This window comes from Parasteatoda tepidariorum, chromosome 4, assembly GCF_982258835.1.
Source record: "Parasteatoda tepidariorum strain Cologne lab strain chromosome 4, Ptep-v5.0, whole genome shotgun sequence".
Lineage (NCBI taxonomy): Eukaryota > Metazoa > Arthropoda > Arachnida > Araneae > Theridiidae > Parasteatoda > Parasteatoda tepidariorum.
The window spans coordinates 95,416,494-95,443,255 of NC_141758.1; the positions used below are offsets into that span (position 1 = coordinate 95,416,494).

Below are 26,762 nucleotides of genomic sequence, written 5' to 3' on the forward strand. Positions count from 1 at the left end.
TATATATATATATATATATATATATATATATATATATATATATATATATATATATATATATATATATATATATATATATATATATATATATATATATATATATATAAACACAAATTAACATGAAAAACATGAATAAAATAAAAGCTAAATGGTAGAGAAACAAGAATGGTAAAAGCAAATAGTCGTTATCAAGACACATCTATTGCTATAAATGCGATATTTCTGAATAAAGAATAATTATCCTAAGATAAAAATTATTCTTTATATGTGTCGATATCGCAAAAAACCTTATGTAGTAAAAAATCATGAAATAAAAGAAAAATGTAAAAAGAAATCAAACTTACCGGCGTGAATTAAATATATATATATATATATATATATATATATATATATATATATATATATATAAGACGCACTCTAAGATTCGATGTAAAATCTTAATTATCGGGTGTGATACTATACAGCTTTATTGTTTTTACGCGACTGAAACCGGTTTGCACTTGTTTACTTTCGTGAATCAATTGGTTAAATTAGACGATATATTATATAAATATAGAATATTTATTATATCGGGTATTATATTAATATATTATAATAATTAGACTAAATTATTAGACGCACTGTAGTTTTTAAATAATTGCATGTTTTGCACGAGTTTATATGCAAAATTTTTATATTTAAACATGCATGTAATGGGTTTTCATTCAGGAGATTTTTTATGTAATTCCTATTTGTAACGTTTATTTACGTTAACGTTGTTATTGTAAACCAATTGATACACGAAAGTAAACAAGTGCGAGCACCTAATTCAGTCGAGTAAAAAAAATAAAGCTGTGTAGTATCACCTGAGGATTAAGATTTAAAAAAAAAAAAAGAAAATTATATATATACATATATATATATGGGTCATTCTCACAAAAACAGTCATTTTCATGTCCCCAGTATATTTTATGTTTGTTTTACAGCTTACGAAAAAAAAAATTACGAAAGTGTCCTTCAGAATGCAAGCTAACAAAAGAATAGAAATAAAATTATCAATTTTTATCATTTATTTATTTTAGGTGATTAAAATATACCAATATGTCATTCCCTCACATGTCCCCACTGCTGATTTAAAAAAAGAAAAAAATTGTTTCTGAAATAAAATTTTTTTTTTTTACAAATTCGTGTTTTTTATTTCAGAATACTGAAATATAGAATTCAGAAAATCAACTTTATATTTAATTTCTGATAAAAATATTAACACAGCACTATTTTAAACTTTGTCCCCAGTGTTTCGCGTCATTCCCTCACAACAATGTTCTTATCACCTGCAATCTTCTTAGAATAAAAATATTTTAATAAAAACTTCAGAAGTTAACAACTGGCATCATAGAACAAAATTTCAGTATGTTTCCATCTTCAACTTAAAGAAGCTTTGCTGTGGAATAAATTTGAATGAATCAAACCAGGTAAAATTTTTTACATTTGTCATTCCCTCATGTCATTTTTTAGAGTAAAATAAAATACAACTTCATCGAGAAAGTGGATAATTATATGTTGCTTTCTTGTATGAATATAATTGTATGTGATTGACTTCAGAAATTAATTAGGCCTAACTGTTATTTTTAAATTTTATTGAATTCGTCATTCCCTCACTAGTGTATAAAGTGAGGGAATGACGCTGAAGTGAGGGAATGATTCAAGATGAGTATATTATCAAATTTTTTTTTATTCAATCGTGCCAGCCAATTTTATTTCCCAAACCTGTAAAAACTATTAAATATATAAGACTAAATTATAATAAATATTAGATATACTTAGTATGTTATCATTTTCAAACTTTAGGTAGATGTAACTTAGATAAAAACATGTATTAAAATAAAATATCATTCCCTCACTATTAGTGTCATTCCCTCACTTTTCAAATAGTGAAAATAATTAATTTACTTATTAATTCATTCGAAAAATAAATTAAAAAATTTATAAATTAGTTTATTAAATTAATTAATTTATTAAATTAATTAATTAATTATTAATTATTATAAATTAATTATTTAAAAAATTAATTAATTTAAATATTAAGTATAATTTATAGGATATATACTTTCTTTATAATGCCATTACATATTTCTATTAATATAAAAAGTTTCAGAGTTTTTTATTCACTTTACTTTTTTGGGATTTTATGAACTGAAAAATGACAGTTTTCGTGAGAATGACCCATATACAAGATTTTTATGTGCCATGTACTGTTTTTTTAAAAAATTTGTTTTGTTGTTTTGTAACACACAAAAAAAGTATATTTTTTAATCAATTCATACAATAAATGCATTTGCGCAGTTACTAAGTTCTGAAATTTCAGTCTATTTTTATGTTATTTATATTGCCATGTATGAGTTTGAATAAAACTATATCATATTGATATCATACTGAGTTTGTGTTAGTGTTTACGAAAATAAACAAAATGAAAATGAACTTATTATGTTTGTTTTCTTAAATTTTTTTACGTGTATTTCTCATAATGTTAAAATAAACATGGGTCTTCGACGTCTGAAAAATTGATGGCTCTTTTTAAAAGTGCATTACAAAACAAATTTAATCAATGATCGAATTTTTTTAATTTCATTTATTTTTTGGACCCGAATTACGACTGCTTTCGGGATATATTTAGTTTTCTGATAACAAATGAATTAAATTGGTGAAATGAAAAATTGGCTGTGCTATAAGCTAGTTCTAAAAGGTTTTAGTTTGGAAACAAATAACGTTACAAAAATTTTCCTTGCATTTCTGAAAGCTCATAATGAGAAAAATAACCTAATGGCAAAAAATTCAAATTTTCAAAAGAAGTACTGTGAGCAGGAAAAAAAAATTACCTCCTAAAATAACTTTTGGATCGAATTTTCATGAATTAAATGCCAATTTTTATGGTTAAAAGGTTTGATTTAAAATATGTTAATTAGCTAGTGCTTACTATTTATTACTCATTGATTAGGGCTTACTATTATTTGTAAAAAAAACGCACATTCTCTGAATAAACATCCATTTTTTTAACGGATTTGGATTCTTGACTCTCAAAAATATGAAAAAAAAAAGCCGTATGCTCCTACGGAATTTGTAAAGTTGTAAATCGTATAAAATCTCAAAAAAAAGAAGAAAAAATATATATTTAAATTTTCATTTCGCAATCTTTTGTGTTCAAAACTTTTGACCTATAAAACTCTTGGAGGCAAAAATGAGCAAATCACATACCCCCTACCCCCGTTAGGTGTTCATGTTAAACAGCCAAAGGTAAAAAATTCGAGTCAATTAGTTTTTTGCAAAGCGCGCAAAATTCAAAAATGGACCAACCGGAATAAATTTTGATCATATGATCGGATCTTCAGATTTTAGGCCTCAATCTTAATGATTTAAAATGAAACATATTGTGTAAAAAATAAATTTATTTTGAAATATTTCAATTATTATTATTGTTTTTCGTACTATACAATTTAACATAATCTAAAAACATTTACAACAATACTTAAGTTGAATAAACTATTATAGAAATACATAAAAAACTAGATTTATGCCATTGTTTGAACAATGAGTATTAAAACTTTAAAACATTGTTGACAAAAAATCTTTTAAATCTGTCAACAAAGGTGTAAAAAAAATTAATTTCTCATTCTTATTTGAGGTATCTCAAGTGAACTATTTACTTTTTGAGTAAAAATTCGAAAAGGTGCTTATTGAAATTATGAGCGCATATTATATATTTGCTCTCTTGAATAACTGGGAAAAGGAACGAGGGAAATATCCCTGACCTTATCGTATGTATCAAAATCATATTTTTGTAATTTTAAATGTACCTGACTAGGACAGTTAACACTAAACATACCATAACAGGTCAAATGACCGTTTAAGAACTTTTGCATCGAAAATGCGCTTATCATTTTATCGTTTTTGCGCATTTGACTTCGTGACTTTTTCTAACAATTATATACAGTTTTTTTTTTGTCGTATGCTTGTTTAGGCAGTGGGTGTGCGATTATTCCTGTTTTTCAGTGGCGCCATCTATGGCCAGGAATTTGACTTCTGCCACGCTATTCACACAACCACAACCCGTTTATAGGAAAACGAGAAGAAGGAAAACGGGAAGGCCCTCCTATAAAAGAGAAAGCCTTAGCACGGGTTACCATAAATAAGAAATTTGATCCTTTAGTAGTCCAAACATAATGGCATCTTTCGTATTTTCCACCACTGCGCAACTTAGTAGCCCAAACGTAGTGACATATTTCTTCTTTTTCATCGACTGCGCAGTTTATGTTCGTCACGTCGGACTACTAAATTGATCCGTACTGAGGCCTTCGTTCGTCTAGGAGGTGTTGTTATAGGGCGGGTCACATTCACACACAAAGGAGAAAGAACATAGAACACACACAGAGAGAGAAAGAAACATCCATGCCTTGCCCGGGACTCGAACCCAGGACCTTTCTGATGCAAGGACAGTTCCCTGCCCCCTACACAGGCCGGTCTGCATTATATACGGTTAATATTCTATTATTATTATTTTTTGTGTATTTTGTTTGTTTAGAATAATTCTTGTCGTATGCCTATTTCTACCACACCTGATAATTTGACCGGGAGAGCACTTTATTGCTTTATAAGGTTATCGGATTAGAAATTACGATGTAATGCAAGTTCAAAGTGTTGCATTTGATCAGATGCACATTTCTGCAAATTTCAAGAAAGTACCTAAATTGGCATTTTTGTGTAAGAAAAAGTGACAAAAACTAAATGTTTTGGTAAGTAGCTTATATTTCATTTTGTTAGCTTTACTTCATTTTTAACTAACTGTTAGTTTTTACCCAGAAAAATGTCGAAACAATCAAGACAGCACAATTTCTTAGAAGAAATAAGATTAATTATAAGAATTATAGAAATAATAATAATTAGAAGAAATATATTTGCGGAAAATGCACAATGGAAACAACCTGTATATGTAAAAAATGCGTTGAGCAAAGAATTAAAAATTCTTATTCTTTGCGTTTGCAATACAATAAAAATTGGCAATATAAAATTTTGTTTAATTATAATAAAGTTTTTTTAAGTTTATTTCCCTCCTAACATCCATATTTCATACATTCAATCAAGAAACATAAAATCCGTTCATTATATCGGCTGTGGTTGAAATGGGTATATATTAAGTGTTGGTAAGTTTAGTGTTAAGGGCAAATGTATGTTAAGGGCAAATGTATGTAAAGGGCAGTGTTTAATATTAGCTTTTATAGCTCCATTAAAATCTCACAATTTTTTTCGAATGTAAACTGAAATAACTCCCTTTATACTTTATTCAAACGGTTCATATATTTACATGCTTGGGAATTTTATGCATTTTGGTTTCAGTAAAAATAATTGTGTTCACATATTGACTGTCATTTTAATTATTTCTTTCGATTAAGTTATAAAACATCTTTAGTAGTTATTGAACTTTGCAGAAATAAATAGTTTTGTTCTGAAGGTTCAATAAATAAAGTTTTTTTTAAAGATTAAAGGTTTTTTCATTTCATTTTGTATGTTTTGAAATGCTGTGATTTCCTCCGAGTAGGTATTATAAATGTAATAATATAATGTATATATTACCTTCATTAAATGAAAATAACATTAGGATGTGATGAACATTTGCCTAATTGTTATATTTTCTGATTCACTATTTAACTCATAATAAAATTTCGATAAAAAATTTCATTTCGTTTTTAGAGTTTTTTTTTCTGCAAATTTATCATTATAAAAGAAAAATGTTACTGAAATCAAAAGGCGACCAATTAATATCACCTTCTTTTAAAAAAATATTCTTAAGATTATTTTTTTTATAAATATTCTTCAGATTCTAAAGATAAATTCTTGCACCCCCCCCCCCCCAAATTTTTTTCTTCCCGCTACGCTTATGAGTGTAAATGTTCCTTTACTACATCACTTCTATTGCAGCTGCAGCGTAATTGTTTTTAATTTACGTCGCACTAGAGCTGCATAATGGACTATTGACTACATTCCTGAGGTTAATCCTAGGACATACTATCACCATTTTGATCCTCTGCAGAGGGGATGGCTCCCCCCGTAGCCAGACGACCTGAGCTCGAATTCGACCACTTTCCGGTAGAACAGTTTGACGAGGACCGATACCGCCCATTCTCGGACCTTTCGCAGACTAATCCACACATCCGCACACTGATAGCAGCCAGTGATGCTTGATTTCGATGATCTGTTGGAATCTTGTCTTAACAATCAGCAGCAAGCTGCAACAGTTAAGAATTAATAGGAAACTACTGTGCACTTACTTTAGATATGTTCGTTAAAATGTCTATTCCGGACTAAAAACATTGAACGTTCACTTTAACCCTTTAACGATCGGTTGATTTTATTCTTATTGGCGCGTTACTACTGAACACTCCAGCCCGTCAATATCACGGGAGCGAGAAATAGAGGGCGAAACCTCACCCCGTCATTTTCACGGGAGCGAAAAGGAAGGGGTTAAAAAAAGAAAACGAAAATAAGGTAAGGAATGCGTGATCACGAATATTTTATTATATACAACTGCATGTGTTATAATCTATTATGTTATGAGAAAGTTGTGAATTAATAAATCAGTATGTAATACAACAGAATGATGTATTTGGAGAGCGCAGCAGTGGATAGCTCAGCAAATAAGCCAGAGTTTCCAGAAAGTCGAAGAGTGCCACCAATGAGACGCCCAACCACATTCCCATGTATCCACCTATGTAACTAAACAGCTCTATGCTCTGAAATATAAGTATTTTATTGTGATTACAAAATAATCTCACATACAATTACAAAATTAAACATTTGCTTAAATCTTTCAAGGGATTGCCCTACTGAGCCTGTGTTATCTTAAAAGGCCATTCTCGCTGCACGTGATTCCTCTTTTACGTGTGCCAACTGGTCTGACATTGAAAACTCTTTGTGTGATACGGTCTTCATCCATTCTGATAACGTGGCCTGCCGTTCTTTGTCGTTTAATGAAGTTAATAATGTTAGGTTCATTATATGAGTGATAAAGCTCTAAAATTGTTCTTCTAAGTCACACACCATTTTTTTTAATTCCTCCAAAAAATACTTCTCAAGATATTTCTCTCAAAGGTACCCAACATAACCTCATCCGTACAAGATAGGGTCCAGGTTTCACAACCATATGTTAAAATTGATCTTAAAAGGGATATAAATGTAATAAAACTTAGGAGATATAATAAAACTTTTTTTTTGAGGAATTACATTAGATTTTACTTATTTTCGAATTCCATTAAAGCATCTATTGATTACAGTGATTCTCCTTTGCATTTCCATTGCAATATGTTGTTGTTGTTTCTAATGCTACTTGCCACATGGGCAAGCCTGCTTGGTAAAACCGAGCAAATTTAAGGCAGAGTGTAAGTTTTTTTTTCAGTGGTGACATCTATGGCCAAGAATTCGACTTCTGCCACACCATACGTCGCACACGTTTATAGGGCGGACCCATTCATGCAGCCACAGATCGTAATTTTGACCTGAATCAGAGAAAGATCGATCTTCAATCCAGTACCCCCAGAGGTCTGATTTGTTATGGGAATATGGAGGACTTTTGCGACTCGACAGATTTAACGCACATCAGTCACTTTATTACACGGGGAGTCTTCGACCGGCGGGGTTCGAACCCACGAACATGGGCCCAGCGCCCTACCGACCAAACTTTCCCGGCCTTCATTGTAACATTGTTACGGTTGTTGATTACAGAACCCAAGTAAACAAAATTGTCAACAACCTCAAATTTATATTCTTCTATTTCTAAGCGAGTGTTATTGAAGCTTGTTTTAGTACAGGGTAAATATTTAGTCGTTCTAGTTTATTCTGAGGTCCATCTTGACAGCCGCTTTCTCTAAAGAAATAAAAGCCTGTCTTATTGCTATAGGTGTTCTAGGAATAATGTCTATGTCATCAGCAAAGGCCATCATTTGTATAGATTTATTAAAAATATTTTCCCTGGTGAAATCTCTTATTACTTTTTCTAATACTAAATTGATCCAGTTCAAATACTCACCTCAAATCTCGGTTGGTTGACAAATTCAGTGACCTGAAACCTGTTGAATATAAGATGAATAAGGATCTTCTCATACCTACAATTAAAAAATAGATTACTCATACTTAATAACTATTTTCTCGGTGAATTTGCTGTAAATGTAAAAGACTTTTTTTTTCTTCCTGTGACTTAATAAAATAACTTACTTGCAGTTCAAGTCTTTTTCTCCACACTAATAAAAAGAAGAAGAAAAAAAATTGTCGATTAATGTGATGAGAATTTATTTTCGGATACAAATTTTACGCATCGTGAATCACGATATGAAAACTTTAAAACAAAATCTCGTCGTTAACAAAAGAAAATAGAATGTATGACACTTACTTTCACTGACAGGTCTTTTGCTACTTCAACTCTCAAAGTGTAACTTGAATCTCTGAAAGAAGACAAAGAAACTTCTTTTACATATATATATTTATATATGAAGTAAAAACACTCATATTTGAGAAATCATACATACTTAGAAGCTCATATAGAAATAAAAAATTGTGGTGATTGGGTGGAACAAACATGCTTTGTACTCAAACAAATCTTTAATTATCATTAGTGGTACGACTTACTTGCACGCTTCACTGCATTCTTCAGAACATGCCATCCTCAATTCTTTCGAAGGAAAGATACCTGAAAAATATAGAATTTGATTCAAATTAAATCAGAAAATAAAGATACGAAATAATTGAATCATCGCAGAAACCGTTACCTTGTTTGTTGACAAATCGTCACACATTTGCAAATATCGTATCGTTGTCAAAATATCCATTATATATCCATAAATTCATAAATATATATATATATATTTATGAAAGTAAATAAAAATCATTTGTGGATGGCGAGTTGAGCTTCAACCAACTTAAAAAAGATATTTAGGAGTCAACTTTGAAAAAAAAATTAACTGAAGGATTGAAAGTAAATAAAAATCATTTGTGGATGGCGAGTTGGGCTTCAACCAACTTAAAAACGTATTTAGGAGTCAACTTTGAAAAAAAAAATTAACTGAAGGATTGAAAGTAAATAAAAATCATTTGTGAATGGGGAGAGCTGAGCTTCAACCAACTTAAAAAAGATATTTAGGAGTCAACTTTGAAAAAAAGTTAACTGAAGGATTGAAAGTAAATAAAAATTATTTGTGGATGGCGAGTTGGGCTTCAACCAACTTAAAAACGTATTTAGGAGTCAACTTTGAAAAAAAAAAAATTAACTGAAGGATTGAAAGTAAATAAAAATCATTTGTGAATGGGGAGAGCTGAGCTTCAACCAACTTAAAAAAGATATTTAGGAGTCAACTTTGAAAAAAAGTTAACTGAAGGATTGAAAGTAAATAAAAATTATTTGTGGATGGCGAGTTGAGCTTCAACCAACTTAAAAACGTATTTAGGAGTCAACTTTGAAAAAAAAAATTAACTGAAGGATTGAAAGTAAATAAAAATCATTTGTGAATGGGGAGAGCTGAGCTTCAACCAACTTAAAAAAGATATTTAGGAGTCAACTTTGAAAAAAAGTTAACTGAAGGATTGAAAGTAAATAAAAATTATTTGTGGATGGCGAGTTGAGCTTCAACCAACTTAAAAACGTATTTAGGAGTCAACTTTGAAAAAAAAAATTAACTGAAGGATTGAAAGTAAATAAAAATCATTTGTGAATGGGGAGAGCTGAGCTTCAACCAACTTAAAAAAGATATTTAGGAGTCAACTTTGAAAAAAAAAATTATTAACTAAAGATAAATAAAACTCATTTGTGACCTCCATCCACGCAAATTGTGTTATTGTTAGGATAGGAGATGGACTGAGGAACGCATCCAATTTCTTTCATCATGTTCTCAATCGCACAATTCTCCTGACACGTCTGCAAAATAAAAGATACAGTTTTAATACTAATAAAATTAAGTTGAATGTATGCACTTCATTTAAATCTTAAAAACAAAATTTTTTTTAGGAGACTGAAAAGGAGAAAGTTATATTTTTGTCAAGTCTGACACAGAAAACATAGGAGCGCATCACTTCCGAAAAATGTGTGAAAGAGATTTCGGTAGTGATAGAAGTGAATTGCGAAAGTGGTGCGCCCTACGTTCTTTTTTTCAATGAAAAATTGATTTTCCATCTTGTTTTTACTTGAGAATCGAAGATTTTAAAAATATTTGTTTTACTTCATGATTTTTCTTCTTAGTTTTTTATTTTTTAGTTTATTTTATTTTATTTTATAACAGTCGTTAAATAACCGATCCAATTTGTGATTTTACGACTACTAATGTTCAATTTCGTAGCCTTGTAATTTTGAACCCAATCCAGAAGACAAGGGAATGTCCTGAATCAAGTAGTAGGAGAATTTTGCCTTTGAGGAGGAGTTTTTGATGGAACTAACCCAATTTTGCGTTACATGGAGAGGAAGACCACGAGAACATCTCACGGTTACCCTGACGGCGAAAGGACTCAAACCCATGCTCCGTCTACCACTGAGCTTATTTCCCGTCAGAATTGCGGTCGGTGCAAGTCGGATACGGATTCGTATCGACCAGCCATCCCTGAGATTCGACCCCGGTTCACGTAATTGGAAGACGAACTCTCTATTCCTTGTAGTAGTTGTTCGAATAGCATCAACTATCATCCTCGAAACCACCTACTTCCTCATTTAAGGGAGGCAGAGTGTCCAGAAGGAAAAAATACCAGAATACATGGAGACACAGTGTCTGAACGGGAAAAGTCCCGAATATTAATTACTCTTTTATATAGAACAATCTAATTTAACAGTCAGTTTTTGTCCTGCAACGCTGCGCGTAGGCAGATCTCACTGCCTCTGATAACGCTGTTAAACTTATTTTCTTTTTTTACTAAATCTGTAAAGTTTCATTATTAAACTATTGTCTTTTTTCCGCCTTCTTGCTCCACAAACCACTACATATATATATATATATATATATATATATATATATATATATATATATATATATATATATATATATATATATATATATATATATATATATATATATATATACACCAAAGAGCCATTACATTATAGCCACCCTCCATCTATAACAATGGGCTCGCCCAGGTTTTCATGGTTTCTCGCCCAGGAACAATGTTTTCATGGGTCACAGTAGGACCCATAATCCTCATAGAGCAATCCCTGACATCTGTAAGCTACTTGAACATAGTTGCTGACCAGGTTCACCCATTCATGGCAACAGTTTTCCCTGCGGGGGATGGTGTTTACCAACAGGATAATGCACCATGTCATTAGGGTCGAATTGTCATGGATTGGTTCGAGGAACATTCCAGTGACCTTCAAGTCATGTCTTGACCCCCAAATTCACCTGACTTTAATCCAACAGAGCATTTGTGGTCCTATTTGGGGAACCAAATTCGTGCTGCCACGCTACCCCTTCGCAATGTGAGGGAATGGCAGGACCAGTTTATGAGGGCTTGGTACCAGACACCTCAGACTACCTATCAGCACCTTGTGGAATCAATGCCACGGCGGGTGCTAGCAGTTTTGAGGGCTAAAGGTGGTCCTACATGCTATTAGCAGGGTGGTCATATTGTAATGGCTCTTCGGTGTGTGTGTGCGTATATATATATATATATATATATATATATGGGTCATTCTCACAAAAACAGTCATTTTCATGTCCACAGTATATTTTATGGTTGTTTCACAACTTACGAAAAAAAAAAAATTTCAGGGAAAGTGTCCTTCAGAATGCAAGCTAACAAAAGAATAAAAATAAAATTATCAATTTTTATTTTTTATTAATTTTAGGTAATAAAAATATGCCAATATGTCATTCCCTCACTTGTCCCCACTGCTGCTTTAAAAAAAGAAAAAAATTGTTTCTGAAATGAAAATTTTTTTTTTACAAATTTGTGTTTTTTATTTGAGAATATTGAAATATAGAATTCAGAAAATAAATTTTAAATTTAATTTCTGATTAAAATATTAACACAGCACTATTTTAAACTTTGTCCCCAGGGTTTCGCGTCATTCCCTCACAACAATGTTCTTATCACCTGCAATCATCTTAGAATAAAAATATTTTAATAAAAACTTCAGAAGTTAACAAGTGGCATCATAGAACAAAATTGCAGTATGTTTCCATCTTCAACTTAAAGAAGCTTTGCAGTGGAATAAATTTGAATGAATCAAACCAGGTAAAATTTTTTACATTTGTCATTCCCTCATGTCGTTTTTTAGAGTAAAATAAAATACAACTTCATCGAGAAAGTGGATAATTATATGTTGCTTTTTTGTATGAATATAATTGTATGTGATTGACTTCAGAAATTAATAAAGCCTAACTGTTATTTTTAAATTTTATTGAATTCGTCATTCCCTCACTATTGTATAAAGTGAGGGAATGACGCTGAAGTGAGGGAATGATTCAAGATGAGTATATTATTAAATTTTTTTTTGTTCAATCGTGCCAGCCAATTTTATTTCCCAAACCTGTAAAAACTATTAAATATATAAGACTAAATTATAATAAATATTAGATATACTTAGTATGTTATCATTTTCAAACTTTAGGTAGATGTAACTTAGATAAAAACATGTATTAAAATAAAATATCATTCCCTCACTATTAGTGTCAGTCCCTCACTTTTTAAATAGTGAAAATAATTAATTTACTTATTAATTAATTTGAAAAATAAATTAATAAATTGATTTATTAAACTAATTAATTTATTTATTAAATTAATTAATTAATTATTAATTATTATAAATTAATAATTATAAATTAATTATTTAAAAAATTAATTAATTTAAATATTAAGTATAATTTATAGGATATATACTTTCTTTATAATGCCATTACATATTTCTATTAATATAGAAAGTTTCAGAGCTTTTTATTCACTTTACTTTTTTGGGATTTTATGAACTGAAAAATGACAGTTTTCGTGAGAATGACCTATATATATATATATATATATATATATATACATGCCTATGTTTCATAATCATTCTCAGAGGGGAGGATATAAAGATACATGTTACTAACCTTTGCATTCAAAGGGCCCCTCCCACCATTCCTTCTCCACTGTTCCAAATAATCCGAGCAATTGGTTTGGTAGGGGAACGGAAGTCGTTGATTGGTTACCTAAAATAAAACATAATAAACATCGGTAATGACGACCTCTCTTTCATGAGCCGAAGATTATGATTGTATTTAGGCAAGATGTACCTTAGGAGAAACTTACATTAAACCTTGCTATATGAAGTGTGCTCTGCAACGAAAAACATCCATGATTATATCTTTTTAGAATCCTTGTAAGAAATGATTTAAAAAAACTGTGCTCATTAGGGTTTTTAAATTACAGATCATAGTCCCTTATATACAGAAAGAAAATCAAGGCGAAAATGTTTCTATACTTTAACCAATCATTATTGAGGTTAGTGTTGAGATACCTTCTTTTTTCGCCGCAAACTACACCTAAGCTTTACCTTCACATTAAATTTAACTATTTCATAAACTATTTCTTTTATAACCGTCGTTAAACAGCGAACCAATTTTTCGGGTTTACGACTACTGATGTTCAACTCCGTAGCCTTGTAATTTTGAATCCAATCCAGAAGACAAGGAAGCTTCTGGATCAGTACCCCCAGAGGTATTGATTTGTTATTGGGAGGATTTTGCGACTCGACAGATTTAACATGCATCAGTCACCATTTACTACACGGGGAGTCTTCGGCTGGCGAGGATCGAACTCACGAACACTTGGACATGGGCCATGTGCCCTACCAACCAGGCTATCTCGGTCTCATAAACTATTTTTGGAAAAAAGGGAATTCAATTAAAACACTTATGAGAGCATGTGGTAAAGACAAGGGCAGAGCACGTAACCTTTCTCCATTACTTAGAGTATGTTTTCTTTTATTTTATCAACGGCGCTGAACAGCTGATTCATCTTTCAGCTATATCAATAATAAAATTTGAAGTTTTGTAATTTTAAACCCAGAAGACGAGGATGCTCTTGGATCAAACTTTTTTTGTTTGAAATCAAATTGCTCTTCGTTGCAGGGACAGGAAAACCTTTTCAGTTGATGACAGATTAACTCATAATCCATCATTCTTATTGCGCTCCGTGGGAGATGGATTGACTCTGCTCTCTATTTAGTGTGAGTATATGTGCTGAAACATGCATGGATAATGTTCAAATTCAGTACCAACAACAGTTTGAGACGAAAAGTATGACGATATAATTCCATTACCATAGTCATGTAAATGTTGTACGCCTTTCCACCTTCGAGGGTGATCCCTTCTCTCATTGGATTGGAGAGGGCAAAGGGTGAGTGGAGCAGAAAGTTCACTAACACTAAATCGTCGTGCTTCACGTATTCCTCTGGATGCGTACTCAGCCAAAGATCGTACTCTAAGTACAATAAAAACAAAATTATATTACTATCTAAAAATATTTCTCTCTATTGGCTTATACGTAATAATTTAACATGCATTTTGAAACTTTGGCGATTGATTTTCGCTTTGTCGCCAACATGAACCTATAGTTTGTCAAATGCAGGAACTCCCCCACCACAAAGTATGAAGTCGTTTGTTGCTATGGAAACTAGAATAGAGCATTTCAGGGAGGGTTGCTTCTCTTCACTTTAGGGTTAATAAACCGAAGAAAAAGATTCCCTTTCTCTCGTCAACCTGAGCCAAAACCTGTCCAAAACAATGATTCCACATCCCTACTTGATATTTTTATACAGCTTGTCTAAAGTAAGAACTCCCTTAAGCCATTCGTCTGGCCCCGTGGCGGTGACTATGGTAACGAGGTATAACTATTTCAAGTAGGAATGTGGGGTCACTATTTAGGACAGGTTTTGGCTCGAGTCAGCGAGAGAAAGGGAATCTTTTTCTCTGAAGTGAGACCTAGAGTGAAGAGAAGCTACCCTCTCTGAAATGCGCTATTCTTGTTTCCATAGCAGCAGACGGGGGAAGTTCTTACCGTAGACAAACTATACCTCGCTACCATAGTCACCGCCACGGATTCAGACGAATCGCTAGGGGAGTTCTTACTTTAGACAAACTATATGCCTCTCAGTGACTAATCTATAATGTCTCTATAATTCCTAAGTGCTTAGTGTTAAATATCACCATGTATTGTGAATACCGACATTTAACAATATATTGCGATATTTTTATCAGCAAACTAATTTAGATTACTTGGTTAATGTTTTTGTTATCCAAATAAATTTATAAATTCTCTAAAAAATATAGAATTTAATAATAATTATTATGCATAATAATAGTGTAGTTTTCTTATATTTATGTTGTCGATAATGATAGCGATATTATCATATTCGATAATTAAAAGTATCAATATTGATCGCGATACTTTCCCTACTCGATATGTGTTGTTATCATTAATGATCGTAAAATTTTTCTATTTGATACTTTTATGAGTATCATCGGTACCAGCAAAAATCTGGCGTTGATTTTGGCGAAAATCTGGTGCTACATGTTGGCGAACTTGGCTTCATCATCCCTATAACCACAATAAGTACTTATATTCCTCATATCTTTGGTGATATGGAGGTCTAAAAGTATGCATATTTGATGTCACAAATTCATATATTAACCAAGGATGAAAAAAAACTACTGATATCACTACACAAACAAATCATTTGTAGCGTAACTACCACTACCAAAATATAATTCCAATTCACTAGTATATAAAACATGTTAACTTGATTCTACGGAGGGGTACTGTTTGTCTACGATAGGTACTCTATCCGCCACAAAGTCTGCGGCAGTCTGGTGCTATGGAAACAAGAAGAGAGCATTTTAGGGAGGGTGGCTTCGATGAAGAGGTCTCCTTTTCTTTCGCCTTCGATGATAGCTTGCATGGGGAGTATACCAGATTGGCTGACTCAGCCACCAGTAGGAAACTTATTTAATCTGATTCGAGATCTTCTTTAAGATTCGCATGAATATTTCTTTCTTACTTAAAATAATTCTGTCGATTCAATCAGTGGTTATTTTTTAAATACAAAGGAAAAAAAGTGAACAAATTCTGACATTAAGGGTAGTACAGGTTTTTTTAATATTACTTTTTAATTTTACGATATTTATTATGAATGTTCATTGATTGTTAGATGGTTTAATTTCTAAACTTGCAAATTTTTTAAAGCAGTTAATTTCTTTTATTACTTGAATTTTCTGGAAAAAGTGAAGAGCTTAAACTTAATAACTCTGATTTTAAAAGGAGATAAAACTTTTGCAGAAAATAAAAATAGTTCACGTTATCTGTGCCGGAGAAATATTAAATATCTTTGTTTTGATTATTAATTTTTAAATATTTTATTTATTTATTTTTTTGAAACTGAAAGCAAGTGACCGCAACTAGGATGAAATCTAAAACTATCAACGATGATTTTTATCAGCACCCATCAAACCATCTGAAATTATCTGAAGTTTTTTTTGCTTAAATTACGTTTTCTTATTCATATTTTATTGTAAACTGTACAGTTTTTTTTCACTATTTATTAAAAACAGTTTTTATTAGCAAATTTACTTTTTTCTTAATAACCAATTTACTATGTACGATAAATTTATAGATGAGTTATTTATTAATGAAACATTGAGCTGCTTTAAACAATTTTATACAATTTCCATACATATTCCATGCATACATATAAATTTTTTAAATTTTTTTTTCTAAAACAGAAGCTTTTGAAAAAGAGAAAAGATTAAAAAAAAGGAATCACACCCTCTAAACGATGTTTCAGGCGCGAATGCTCATTTCTCTTAACTCTAGGGCTAATACAATAGATCGAAGAAAGAAGTCTCCTTTTCTCCCACTGAAACCAGTCTTAAAGAGGGACCCCGCACCCCTACTTGAAATAATGACCCACACAATTAGTGAGGAAGGTGGGTTGATAACATTTATTGTCCGAGGGGATAGAGATAATTTTAAAGGCAGTTATTAGAAACTCCAAGTTTTATCTGGCAATGAAACAGGTTTTTAAATTTTCAGTTCCGCCTTCCTGGTGATTTGCTAGATTCTGATTTCATTTTTGTTTTTTTTTTTCTTGGCTAAAATATAAAGTTACCACTGCTAATATGTATACTTTTGTAATAGACAAAGCAATATTTAATGGTAAAACCTAGTCACAACAACAGAAACAACTTCTAGGACTCTTATTCTAGAAGAAAATATGCCATGATTTCAATAAACACGCTTAAGATATGTCTTTTCGTGAAATGCATTATTTTAAGAAGATTATCTGTTAATTTAAGATATTTGTACTGTGTTATTTAATCACGTTGGAATTTGCAGAGCAAAATTTTATTAATTTCCTTCAAAAAGTTTCCATCCTGCTGTTCTATGACAATCGGAGAGTTTTAAGCAAAAAATAAATAAACAATAATCATAAACAGTTTTATTACGAACTTTACCAAGAAATAATATTGTCTGTTGTTAAATGGTAAGTACTAATGAATGTAAGTAAATTTGAAGATCCTTACTTCCTTGATTACATAAAAACTTCATTTGTTTCAAAATGTATGAAAATAATGATTAAAATTGAAATGCTTCGACATCTCAAAAATAGGTGACCATTTTCAAGGCTTATCAGACATGAATGAGAAAAACTAAAGAGATTAGAAACAGAAAACGTTAAGTTGTCAACGAAAAAATAGAAAATAAAACTAGAAAAACTGCTGTAGCCGAGGGAGGCAAATTAGAGCGAAATACATTTCCACTCGCTATGGAGAGGAATTAACGAGTCTTGAGAATGACAAAAACAACACATTTCCATAGCACGTTGAAATGCATTTTGAACTGATCAGCCTCTCCCGGCTACCGAAGGTTTTCTTGATTTGTTATTTTCTCATTAATTTGATTTTCTGACCTCTTCCGAGTTTTGAGAATGGGTGCCTATTTCTCAGCGCTCAAAACTTTTCGACTTTGATTACCATCTTCATGTTTTTTCACGTAAATGAAGTTTTTATTTAATACTTACTTGCTGTTATCGGTATGACCCTAGGCATTGTGTTAGGTCTTTCCCATAAAGATTCGATGCTGTAACAGTTGTTGGGATATCCGAAATTATCAGCTGCTTGAAAATGCACAAATCTAATGAGAATAAAACAGAATAGCTTTTATAAGGTTATGCGCCAATAGTCGAGTAGGGTTTGAAAAAAATACGACAGCAGCGCTATTAAGTAATGGAGGGCAGCAAAAAGAACATGTGATTACCATTGTTTAGTCAGCAATATCGTTTTAGGGGTAAGAGCAGTTGTTGTTGACGTATGCCTGTTTAGGCAGGGGGGTGCTATTGTTCTTGTTTTCTAGTGGCGCCATCTATGGCCAAGAATTCGACTTCTGCACACCATACGTCGCACCCGTTTATAGGGAAGACCCATTCATACATCCATTCAATCATCCATAGATCGTAATTTTGACCTGAATCAGAGAACGATCGATCTCCAATCCAGTACCCCTAGAGGTATTGATTTGTTATGGGATTCGAATCCGGTTCACCTCATTAGAAGGCGAACGCTCTATCCCTGAGCCTTCGCGGCTCTTCCATTGATGGTTTTTTTCATACTATTTTATTTTATAACCGTCGTTGAACAGCCGACCTATTTTTGGGTTTAGGACTACCACTGTTAACTCCATAGCCTTGTAATTTTGAACCAGTCCAGAAGAAAAGGAAACTAATGGATCAGTACCCTCAGAGGTATGATTTGTTATGGGAACATGGAGGACTTTGCGACTTGACAGATTTAACGTGCATAAGTCACTTTACTGCACGGGGGAGTGTTCGGTCAGGCGGGGTTCGAACCCACGAGCTCTCGGATATGGGCCCAGCACCCTACCGACCAGGCTATCCCGGCCCTAGTGGTCAGAAGTAGTGCGCTACAATTAGTGAAGATACTGTAGTCGGTACTTTTTTTCGTAGTTTGAAGTGTAGCGTACTACTTTTTTAATACAGTAATGTAGTGAGTGGTGCGATGCAAAAAAAAACAGTAATTTGTAGCGATTCCTTGCAAACTACTTTTAACGTTAGTTCAGAATAATAACGCGGCTCTAACGCAACTACTTTTAACGCTAGCTTAGAATAATAACGCGGCTCTAACGCAACTACTTTTAACGCTAGCTTAGAATAATAACACGGCTCTAACGCAACTACTTTTAACGCTAGCTTAGAATAATAACGCGGCTCTAACGCAACTACTTTTAACGTTAGTTTAGAATAATAACGGTCCCGAAGTGGACTGATCGTTAAGACACGGTTCCCAGCAGATCACCGAAGTCGAGCATCACTGGCTGCGGTCAGCGTGCGGGTGGGTGACCACTTGGATCAGTCTGCGTAGTGACCGAGGGTGTGCGGTATTGGTCCTCGTTAAACTGTTCTACCGTAAAGTGCTCGACTTCGCGTGCAGGTCGTCGGGCTACCGAAGCGGGTGTGCCATCTCCTCTGCGGAGGATCAAAATTGTGATGGCATGTCTTCGGATCATCCTCAGGGATGTCCAGACCGTCACCACTAGCCCATTGTGCAGCTTCAGTGCGACGTAAATCAACAAATCAATCAGAATAATAACGCGGCTCTAACGCAACTAATTTCACGAATTTGATGCATCTTCGAGGGTCCGTCAATGGATGCAATGTAAACGACCCTATCGTTGCAGCTGATCTGTAACAGGAATTACGTATCTAGAATTATGTCCAACTAATATTTAAACTAATCATTAACCCTTTAACGATCGGTTAATTTTCAAGAAAACGGTCATAAAAGTGCCTATTTTTTTGGCTCTTGCATTTGTATTACGTATTTGATTAGTGCTGACATCTGGTTTGAAATAAACTAAGCGTCTAAAATTACCTTATTAATATCCTGGTACTGCCATCTGGTGTGTAAAATGAGAAATAAAATGTTTTCCGGCAAAAGAAATGAATTAGTTTTATTCTTATTAGCACGTTACTACTGAACACTCCAGCCCGTCAATATCACGGGAGCGAGAAATAGAGTGCGAAACCTCACCCCGTCATTTTCACGGGAGCTAGAAGGAAGGGGTTAAGGAAAATCAATGAATAATCACTTGGGTCATACTTTCACACGCGGATGAACACGCTTGAAACATTGATGTTAACTAAAAGAAAAGGAACGTATTTTCAATGCAGTTAGAGAGATTAGAAGAGCATTAAACAATTAAAAAATCGCAAGTGTTTCATAATTTCGCATTTGTTAAATTAAATACTCGCTGTCGAAAGAGGCATAAAAAGTTGATCAAATTCGAAAAAAATATGTTTTGGAATTTCAAATTGTCTCATGTAAACGCTAATAAATATTTGTAAAAAAAAAATCTTCATGTTTAATATAAGTCAATTTTTTATTCAAGACTATTTTGAACATAGGTGAAAATTAATTTCTCCAACAGAGTTCGGTTTCTTAAATTAGTGAGGTAGTCACATTTCGAAAGTAGTTTGTAGTCGCTACATTTCGAAAGTAGTTTGTAGTTACTACATTTAGAAAGAAAAGTAGTTGTAGTTAACTACATTTGTAACAAAGTAGTTGTAGTAAAATACCATAAAAATAATGTAGTTTTTCTAACCACCGGGTAAGAAAATTTGGCCTTCGAAATGGGCTACAGGTGGCGTAGAGTAGAACTCTCTACCTATGGCAACACTTCGCATGCTTTAACCATTAGCGTGTGGAGAGTCATAGGAGAAGGAAGTAGATTAGTTTCGGTCTTGACTTTCAAGTAGATTAACATCTTTTAAGTTGGGAAACTACATGGAACTGAAAACTACATTAAACATAGTTCTAAAAGAAACTGTCATGGAAATTGTAAAAATATTTTTAACAATTAAATACGAAAAATACTAAGAAAAGGAAAAATATCGTTGTACATTCCTATACAGATGTAAAGAGAAGGAGAGGGAAGGGCCAAAGGCATGGAACAGGTCTTCTCACCAGATGGCGTATTAGAGCGTTGCGATCGCCTATGGTCTTCTGGATCATATGATTTAATGTAGAAGAAACTTTTCTTCCCCTTTTTGCAGCTAAATTTAAACATAACGAAGCGTATACAGAAAAAAGATTAATAATTTTTCATTTTATTTGAATTTGTTTAATGGAAAAGGAAAAAAAATAATCAAGGATATCATCACCTGTCACACTGTATCCTTACATCAGATTGTAAAGAACAATGTTCAATGATGTCATCTCTTTTCATCTGACCGTATTTCAAAAGGTATTCTAAAGATCGATTCGCTTTCATGATTGCTGTAGTAATGGGTATTCTCTGCAAATAATTCACAACACAATTAGCACCATACATTATAGATCATTTTTATTATTAAAATTGTAACTCTGGTGGTCCCGCACTAAGCATTCGCCACCTCGCCAAATGCGATAAAATCGTAAATTTGGCGTATAAAATTGTATTTTGGCGTAAGTATTGGCGAATGATTTTTTCCACTGGAAAGAAAAGTATATATTGAACTTGATCCTCAAAATTAAGTCAAAATGAATTTTCCTAAACAAATCAGTATTTTTTATTCGATGACAGTAATTTTCGGTAGATGCGCAGCATAAACAAATAGAATTGGGTCCAAATAATATAAGCCTGAAACCGTAAAATAGTTCAATGAGGAGAAGTAAACTACTAGTAGGTATAGTAAACTGCCGTAAAATAGTTCTATGGGGAGAAATATTAACCATAAAAAATTAAGATTAGCATTTGGCGAAGACTTTCGAAAATTGGCGAATACTTTTGATTTTTGGCTAATTTACTGGCCAATAATTTGAAATCCATAGCGCGGGCCCTGCATTGTCGTATCTTTCGTCATATAGATGTGTTTTAAATCAAAGAGGAAGTATTTATTAACTCACCGCCTTCACGATGCTTTCGTCGTCCTCAGGCAAACCATGCAGACAATACTTGGGCCAAAGGGAGCAGAACACCCTCTTGTCATTTTCCCAGATGCACACTTCAGGAGAATCGAGGCAGATCTTCGTCCGCATCACCCTGTAGAGTTCACAAAAACTACTGTGAGTCTACTGTTCCAACTTATGGACTCGCGGGCAACCTTTAAGCATAACCAAGGCCTTATACAGAGCAAAAACGGTCGTCATACGGCGACTGAATAAAACAAATAACCATTAAAATATTGCCTGCCCATTCCATCGGATCGATGCTTATTTCGACGAAAATGCACTCCGTGTGCATTTTATTATTGTTATTATTTTTTTTTAATAAATCTGGAATTTTTTTCTTTATTTTAGGAATGAAACTTATATTTAGATCCATATTTTACTTTATATTTTAACCCCATCGTTGAACAGCTGAACCAATTTTGGGTTTACGACTGCTAATGTTCAACTCCGTAACCTTGTAATTTTGAACCCAAACCAGAAGAAAAGGGAACTCCTGGATTAAGTATTGGGAGAAATTTGCCTTCGTGGAGGACTTTTGGATGGAACTAACCATTATTTGAGTTACATAGAGAGGAAAACCACGGTTAGTCCGTCGGCAAGGGGACTCTAAACCAATGATCCGTATGCCACTGTGGATATTTTAAGTCAGCACTGTAGTCGGTGTAAGCCGGGTTCGGAATTCGCATCGACTAGCCTTCCGATATATGCAAAACATAAAACAATAATCATGACAGTTATTATTCTTTTATCGAATGCTGTAGTAAGACATTCGTGGAAGTTAAAAAAAAAGTTGGAAGCATTCGAAGACGTGCAAGAGGAATACTCAAGAAGAAAAGGTGAAAGATGGAGAAATGCTCGAGAAGAAAAGGTGAAAGATAAAGGAATGCTCAAGAAGAAAAGGTGAAAGATGGAGGAATGCTCAAGAAGAGACGTTACCTGTTATTGTTGCAGACTGTTATGGCCGGAAGTTCAACCACATCTGGAGAGCTCACTCGAATATCCACAATTGTATCGTATGACAGATACATTTCTAAGAAGACACTTGTCTGGAACCAAAAGCCACACATGCATATTAAAAACACTAACAGCTTCAAAATTTTTCTCAACTTGCTTCGAGTGGTGGCAATGATGGGAAAACCTATAAGAAAAGACTACTTTAATCAGAAATTAGGAAAGATGACAATGGTGTGAACATGAGTTAGAAGTTTGAGTTCATTCGAAATTCGGGTCCTTCGCTGTAGAGTTCTCTCAATGGTTTTATACCAGCCGTTGAACAGCCGAACTAATTGTTAGAGTTTACGGCTTCTAATGTTCAACTCCGTTGCCTTGTAATTTTGAACCCGATCTAGAAGATAAGAGAGCACCTGGATTAAGTATTGGGAAAATTTGCCTTCGCGGAGGACTTCTTGATGGAACTAACCCACTTAGCGTTACATGGAGAAGAAGACCACGAGAGCCTCCAACGGTTAGACTGACGGCAAGGGGATTCTAATCCATCATCCGTCTACCACTGAGGATATTTCGCGTTAGCACTGTAGTCGATGCGAGCCGGGTGCGGAATTCGTATCGACCAGTCATCGCTGGAATTCGAACCCGGTTCACCTCATTCGAAGGGGAGTAAGGTGGCGTAACTACCACTATAAATATTAAATGCGAATTCACTAGTATATAAGACACGTTAACTTGATTCTATTTAGAGGTACCTTTTGATAGAATCTAGTTAACATGTCTTACATACTAGTGAATTCGTATTTAATATTTATAGTGGTAGTTACACCACAATTTTAATTTTAGGACAGGTGAAATGAGTTCGCAAGAAGTTGGTAGGTACTCTATTTACGTCACACTAGAGCTTCACAATGGGCTATTGGCGACGGCCTAACAAGCATCCCTGCGGATGATCTGAAGACATGCCATCACAATTTTGATCCTCTGCAGAGGGGATGGCTCCCCTGCTTTGGTACCTCGGCGACCTCTGCGCGAAGTCGAGCACTTTACGATAGAACAGTTTAACGAGAACCAATACCTCGGTCCCTACGCAAGATGATCAAAGTGGTCACCCACCCGCCTACTGACCGCAGTCGGTGATGCTTGACTTCGGTGTTCTACTGGGAATCGTGTCTTTGCGATCAGTCCACTACGGAACGACTTGAAAAGAACTGCGTAAGCAGAGTTTGTAAGCAATATTGCAATCAAGGACGCGTACTCTCTCATATATTTCAAAAAAAAAAAAAAAACTATAAAAGATATTAGAAAATAAAAGCTGGGTATAGAAAATAAAAGATATTAGAAAAAATGGAGCTTGACTTATAACAGGGTGCGTAGCCAAATTATGCAACAAAAAATAAGCACTTTTCAAGCACTCAAAAAATATTTTTAAGCACTTAAAAAAAATATCATAATCAGGTAGGGTCGGAAAATTTTTGACAATTGATGATTTAATCTTGTTTTAACCGTCATGTCAGAAGAAAAAACTTTTGGCATTGTTTTTGACAATTGTCAAAAATCATGAAATTTTGAATCAAGTAAAGTGAATGGCGTTTTCAAACCCTACCAATTGAAAATACGCCGAAATAGATTGGGGTTGAATTAATTGTGAAAACGTTGAATAGAACAATGTGAACTGTGTCTTTCTGCGTAATTCGAAGCAAAAATCAACATAGAAAATGGAAAAATAAGCACTTTTTTAAAACACCCAATAAAAAAAGCACCTTAGAGTCCAGGGCTCGAAAAACCGCCCGTCCTCGGCGGTCAAAAATTCCCCGCGGATAACAAATTTCTCGAATGCGCGCGGACGGCCATTTTCCCGTTAATGTTCGTGATACATTTTCAATTTTTGTTATCTTACAAGAGTCTATCGCCTCTCTTCTTAAATGACCCTCTAATCTCGAAATACAGCAACATACTGCGCATGGTGGAATTGATGTTTTCTCTGTCTGGGAGTACTGCAGCGGTTGAAAGGGGGCATTTCAGCAATGAACTTACAAAAAAACACATTACTTACTGGTCTTAAACAAGAAGCGTTAAACGCCTTTATGAACATCTACTTAAATGGAAAACCCCTTTTAGATTTCTGTGCAGAAACCTCTGCAAATCATTGACTTGATTGTGGAACTGGCAAACGTCATATTTGATATTCATTTAAAAAACACAGTACCCTCGAAAAAATTTACATTTCAGATAACTTGACCTTTTTTATTTAAATTATTTCATAAAAGAAATACATTATTTCATAAAAGAAATACTAGGTTTTGCTATTAGTAACCTAGTATTTCTTTTATTACTGTATAATGTGATCCTAGTACTTGTAATCCTAGTAACTACTAATTCATTGTGCAATTTATATAAATGTTAGTAATAAATAAGAGAAAATTATATTTTTATTTATTTAGAAGCTACGGGTTAGTTTCAAAGGTTTTTTCGAGCCCTGCCTTAAAGGGCTTTTAAAAAATGAAAATCGAAAATAAGCACCTTTAAGCACTTTTTAAAAACGCTACGCACCCTGTATAAGGCAAAAATAACGTGCGAAGGGATTCGAAATCAACTTTGTCAGTAGTTTTGGAGTTGGTAGATTTAGGCGGTGTGGAATCAAACATAACAAGTTATTGTAAGCCAATCTAGTAGCTTTTCAGAGATACCACTATATTATTTTTTGAAAGTGTAGGTAAAATATTAATTTAAAATAAAACATACGAAATCCAAACAAAATACCTGTTATAAGAGACTGACGGCATATATGCTTGCAATAGACATAAAAGTTCCTCCTCTCTCTTTTACCATTGAATTCAGGCCTGCAATAACAAAGTCCATTTCATATACAGTATGAACTGCCCTTAAAGTACATTTTTAGAATTACAACCAAAATTGTGTATGCACAGTGGCACACAATACAGAAGGTACACTAGAGATCGTAAATGAATTCTTAAGCAAGGGGATCTGATGAATCACTAATGAGGAAAGCGATACTAAACGTGTGAAAGCCAGTGTGACTGACCGATAAAAATTGGAGTTTTTTTTTAAATTATCACTTTTTAATTCCTGTTTTCTCCGGCAATCAAACAAGTTTCAGTATTCTATAAACCCACCTATTTATTAGTGATTCGTCAGGTTTCGACATCATGTTTTTTACAACCTTAACATGGATTTGTCACTTGAGTATATTTACTTTTACACATTCACTTTTGGCAAGTATTGCAAAAAATTAAACTGATGGTGATTATTACAAAAAACAAATATTAAAAAGCGAGTTTTTTTCTAACAAAATTGAACCACCAATTTTGTAAGAAAAAAACTTTGAACCCCCTAACTACTAAATATGTAAGTAAAAAAAAAGTATTAACTAATAGACTCTTTTAATGTATGTTTAAAAAGAAAAGTTTTTTTTTTTTACATTGAAAATTTTTGTTTTAATTAAACCAATTTTTTTTATTTCAATCGAATTTTTCTGATTTTTTTAAAAAAAGCATAAGGAATTTAGTTTATAATTTGTTAAATCTTATAAATGTAATCATAATTGAAATATTACTCGTATTAAAATTAAATCATAACGATGAATTTCAAACTACATTGACTTATTAAAAGTTGTTTTACTGTAATACATAATGCATACATATGTATGATTCAAATGTATTGAAAATTGAAAAGATGTTTATCATATTAACTGCTGAAAGATAGGCTAAATTAAATATAAAAAGATAATAATTTCACAAAAAAGTAATTTTACAAATATGGGTAATAAAAATAGAAAAAAAAGAAACTTGGGAAATGTCAAAATAAATTGTGCTG

The 26,762-nt window shown here is 33.0% G+C and overlaps 1 protein-coding gene across 1 annotated transcript; it reads right to left on the reverse strand.

Moving 5' to 3' along the window:
• Positions 1 to 6,524: 6,524 nt before the first annotated feature.
• On the reverse strand, positions 6,525 to 26,128 carry LOC107443721 (epithelial sodium channel subunit beta-2-like). Its single transcript, XM_087161740.1, has 13 exons — positions 25,689 to 26,128; positions 22,914 to 23,115; positions 21,933 to 22,068; positions 21,209 to 21,342; positions 18,053 to 18,165; positions 14,297 to 14,457; positions 13,086 to 13,184; positions 9,829 to 9,931; positions 8,650 to 8,710; positions 8,414 to 8,465; positions 8,239 to 8,264; positions 8,054 to 8,129; positions 6,525 to 6,761 (listed from the first exon to the last, which is right to left on the reverse strand). The coding sequence occupies exons 2-13, from the start codon at positions 23,042 to 23,044 to the stop codon at positions 6,606 to 6,608; spliced, it is 1,248 nt and encodes a 415-aa protein (XP_087017866.1). The 5' UTR covers positions 23,045 to 23,115; positions 25,689 to 26,128; the 3' UTR covers positions 6,525 to 6,605.
• Positions 26,129 to 26,762: the final 634 nt, after the last annotated feature.

Excerpts from the sequence above, each read along its gene's own strand:
- LOC107443721 (XM_087161740.1), bottom strand. The coding sequence starts at position 23,044 with ATGTGTGGCTTTTGGTTCCAGACAAGTGTCTTCTTAGAAATGTATCTG. Across the intron at positions 21,343-21,932 it reads ACGAAAGCATCGTGAAGGCG|AGAATACCCATTACTACAGC; the intron begins GTGAGTTAATAA and ends AATTATTTGCAG. Across the intron at positions 9,932-13,085 it reads GGGGCCCTTTGAATGCAAAG|ACGTGTCAGGAGAATTGTGC; the intron begins GTTAGTAACATG and ends TTTATTTTGCAG.